The 1,730-nt window shown below is 37.4% G+C and overlaps 1 protein-coding gene across 1 annotated transcript; it reads left to right on the top strand.

Moving 5' to 3' along the window:
- Nucleotides 1-1,503, top strand: TXNL4B (thioredoxin-like 4B). Its single transcript, XM_009582963.1, has 3 exons — nt 1-160; nt 512-663; nt 1,110-1,503. The coding sequence occupies exons 1-3, from the start codon at nt 29-31 to the stop codon at nt 1,273-1,275; spliced, it is 450 nt and encodes a 149-aa protein (XP_009581258.1). The 5' UTR covers nt 1-28; the 3' UTR covers nt 1,276-1,503.
- Nucleotides 1,504-1,730: the final 227 nt, after the last annotated feature.

The following is a 1,730-nucleotide window of genomic DNA, read 5'->3' on the forward strand; positions in this document are numbered from 1 at the left end:
ATTTTAGTGGAAGCCGTGGTCTGTCGGGATGAGTTTTCTGCTGCCCAAACTGACCTGTAAGAGGGAGGTGGATCAGGCAATAAAAAGTGTGGCCGAGAAGGTTTTGGTTCTGCGGTTTGGAAGAGATAACGATGCTGTTTGTCTGCAGCTCGATGATATTGTAAGAGCAATTTTTTCTTTTTTTTTTCTTTTTTTTTTTTAATAAACTCTACAAGTATATGGGTTGCATACAAAAGAAGGTCATATGTTGCTTTTGGATAATATGATGTCTCATGAAAATTTTGGTGACCATTAAATGTAAAATGAAATCTATATTCATAAAATGGTTTGAAAATTAAGCAAGTGTTTGTGTTATTGTAATGGGTGTACAAAGTGCTTGAAGTAGGTAAGACATGCTATCCTAGCCCTGCTTAAACTGATGAGACATAAGGGAAATGGACTTTATAAAGCTTGCCACCCTTTTTCCTCGTGTCTCAATCCATTTGTCATCCATCTTTCTCATTCTTTTCAGCTTGCAAAGACAGCTCATGACCTAAGTAAAATGGCGGTCATTTACCTGGTGGATGTGAACAAGGTTCCAGTGTACACCCAGTACTTTGACATCAGTTATATTCCATCTACTGTATTTTTCTTCAATGGACAGCACATGAAGGTTGATTATGGGTATGTCATCCTACCTGGCATTATCTATTATGTCTGTAAGAATTATCAGTCTTTCACTATGTTACTGTGTCTGGGGAAGGTAATGTTTGAAAACTATAATGTTGTTACCAGCATCTGAATTGAAAACTCTGTAGGAAGCCAGAAGGATATAAAATTAAGAAATATTTTGAAATATGCGCTGGTGCAATAAGTAGGTGTCAGCTGTGAAACATGCCTGACTGCAAAAAATAGTATGGTTAAAGCCCTAGGTATGACACTGCACCCTTTTGGACTTCGGAGGTCACAGTATATTCCTGACCTGCTTATGCCATTACCAGTGTGGTTCATTCTTTCAGAATGACCAGATCAGAATCCCTAATTTCATTATATATCTTCTTGTCTTTAGGTGTTTTTGCTTTGAACACTTTAACCTTACAACGCTACCTTTATCTTATGCTTATATTTAGGTCTCCAGATCATACTAAATTTGTAGGAAGCTTCAAAACAAAGCAAGACTTTATAGATCTGATTGAAGTGATTTACCGTGGAGCAATGCGTGGAAAGCTTATCGTGAGAAGTCCTATTGATCCCAATAACATTCCTAAATATGACCTTCTCTACCAAGGAATTTAATGGGTTGACCTGAGATAAAGAATTAAGGAAATGGCCGATGTTCTAGATCCCCTTTTTTCTTTAAGCATTTTTAGCCACCTTTGACACCGTGGGACAGTTTGAGCATTTATGTTGAAGGATCATATTGATCTCCTCCTGAAGACAGACATTCTGTCACCTTGTACTTCTCTCATGAATAAAGCTGCATGTTCATGCGTAGAATTCACACAAGTGACTATTCTTTGAGTTGCATGCTGACCATCACCTACAAAACAGGTAGGTTGTATGCATCCTCAGTGACGGCATCTCCAGTGCAGCTTTCTTAAGTGAACTAAAGCACCATATAATCTTGTTAATTGTCTATTTAGTACCATTTTCATTCACATGCAATAACAGTAAATCTATCTTTATTTTAAAAGCTATGCTTACTCTCAAGAGTGTTCAACTGACTGTGCCTTTCGAATGGAATTTTACAC

This window comes from Fulmarus glacialis, unplaced genomic scaffold (assembly GCF_000690835.1).
Source record: "Fulmarus glacialis isolate BGI_N327 unplaced genomic scaffold, ASM69083v1 scaffold35498, whole genome shotgun sequence".
Classification (NCBI taxonomy): domain Eukaryota; kingdom Metazoa; phylum Chordata; class Aves; order Procellariiformes; family Procellariidae; genus Fulmarus; species Fulmarus glacialis.

Bases quoted from the DNA above. Each gene is read 5' to 3' on its own strand.
- TXNL4B (XM_009582963.1), top strand. From the start codon at position 29: ATGAGTTTTCTGCTGCCCAAACTGACCTGTAAGAGGGAGGTGGATCAG. The intron at 161-511 runs GTAAGAGCAATT...CATTCTTTTCAG, and splicing joins GTCTGCAGCTCGATGATATT to CTTGCAAAGACAGCTCATGA. The intron at 664-1,109 runs GTATGTCATCCT...GCTTATATTTAG, and splicing joins CACATGAAGGTTGATTATGG to GTCTCCAGATCATACTAAAT.